This window comes from Dreissena polymorpha, chromosome 10 (genome assembly GCF_020536995.1).
Source record: "Dreissena polymorpha isolate Duluth1 chromosome 10, UMN_Dpol_1.0, whole genome shotgun sequence".
NCBI classification, from domain to species: domain Eukaryota; kingdom Metazoa; phylum Mollusca; class Bivalvia; order Myida; family Dreissenidae; genus Dreissena; species Dreissena polymorpha.
This window is the reverse complement of record NC_068364.1, coordinates 53,800,287-53,802,216: the sequence shown is the minus strand read 5'-3', so window position 1 is coordinate 53,802,216 and position 1,930 is coordinate 53,800,287. Positions and strand designations below refer to the sequence as shown.

The following is a 1,930-nucleotide window of genomic DNA, read 5'->3' as shown; positions in this document are numbered from 1 at the left end:
CAGAGGCAACAGCAGGAAAAACAGCTACATGAACTTAGAATGAAGGTGATCACAGAGGCTGCAGAGCAAGAAAGACAACTTTTTACTTTAAAAAAGAGTTGTTAAACTCAAATATAAAATCTGCACTGGATCATGGCCTTCGTTTGTTTGAATCGTAAACTTAACATGTTTCAAGGGGCATATCGACTGTTAATAGACAAGTTAAATAGCTATTATTTGCAGAAACAGCTACATAGGACTGATTTAAGCATGTTTTATTAATTAAATGTATAAAAAATGTGTGACACTCAAATATGAATAAGTGAAACACCATTTGCCATAAATACAGGACCAAGTGTGGTAAATGATGACAGTGCTATACTGCTGGGCACGTGGTGTTCCACTTATTCATATTTTAGTGTCACAAATTATGTATACATTTAATTAACACAGCATGCATGAATCAGTTCTTTGTAGCTTTTGCTGCAAATAATAGCCATTCAACTTGTCTATTAGCATTCAATATGCCCCTTGAAACATGTTTGACTCAAGATATATTTGTGTCCGGTGAAATATTTAGAATGCATTTGTCTTTAGCCTTTAGGACAAATTTCTAGTTTCCAATATACCTGTTTGAATGAATAATACTGTTGATATGCCTATTCTATTGTTCTATCTTGTCTTTCTTGATCTGCAGCCTCTGTGATCCTTCTCTTATCTTTTTGCTATTGATATAATATTGTGTTAGTTTATGTGAATGACTCTTTGTGTAGTTCTCTTCAAATTATCTGTGAATGATTTGTGATCAGATTCATAGGTAAAACGTTTTTCGATTCTTTTCTTAAGTTTGATTCATATATTTTAGACTTGAAGAGTTGGTGAATCCAAACCCTGATAATTTCATTAATGAATTTTTATGCTCCCCTTCGAAGAAAAGGGGGTTAATTGTTGTGCACATGTCGGTCGGTCCGTCGGTCGGTCCGTCCATTAGATGGTTTCCGAATTATAACTCAAAAGTGCTTAGGCCTAGTATCATGAAACTTCATAGGTACATTTATCATGATTGGAAGATAACCCCTATTATTTTTAAGGTCACTAGGTCAAAGATCAAAGTCACAGTGACTCGAAATAGTAAAATAATTTCCGGATGATTACTCAAGAATGCTTAGGCGGCCTAGGATCATGAAACTTCATAGGTACATTGATCATGACTGGCAGATGATCCCTATTAATTTTCAGGTCACTTGGTCGAAGGTCTAGGTCAAGTGACTCAAAACAGTAAAATGGTTTCAGGATGATAACTTAAGAGTGCTTAGGCCTAGGATCATGAAACTTCATAGGTACATTTATCATGCCAGGCAGATACCCCTATTAATTTTAAGGTCACTAGGTCAAAGGTCAAGGTCACAGTGACTCAAAATAGTAAAATAATTACTGGATGATAACTCAAGAATGCTTAGGCCTATGATCATGAAACTTCATACGGTACATTGATCATGACTGGCAGATGATCCTATTAATTTTCAGGTCAATATGTCAAAGGTCAAGGTCATATTGACTCAAAACAGTAAAATGGTTTCAGGATGATAACTCGAGAATAATTAGGCCTAGGATCATGAAACTTCATAGGTACATTGATCATGACTGGCAGATGACCCCTGTTGATTTTCAGGTCAAAGGTCATGGTCACAGAGACAATAAACGTATTCACACAATGGCTGCCACTGCAACTGACAGCCCATATGGGTGGCATGTTTTACAAACAGCCCTTGTTATTATATAACTATATGTTCTTAAAAGAAATATTCTGCGATGTGGTCTTTGTAACTGTTTCCAGACCCATCTCCTTCATATACGACATGTGGCTGATCCGTGTCATCCTCACAGGTTCGTGAAAACATGTCTTGCCTCTCTAATCCAATGTTATGAAGAATGACACACGCGACTGTTA

The 1,930-nt window shown here is 36.3% G+C and overlaps 1 protein-coding gene across 1 annotated transcript in view; it reads right to left on the bottom strand.

The window, feature by feature from the left end:
* Positions 1 to 1,772: 1,772 nt before the first annotated feature.
* The window catches only part of LOC127849125 (putative nuclease HARBI1), an 11,737-nt gene continuing 11,579 nt past the window's right edge, over positions 1,773 to 1,930 (bottom strand). The window contains exon 7 of the mRNA XM_052381847.1: positions 1,773 to 1,930. This exon is cut by the window's right edge and continues 124 nt beyond it. Within this exon, the coding sequence (XP_052237807.1) occupies positions 1,773 to 1,930 (158 nt within the window).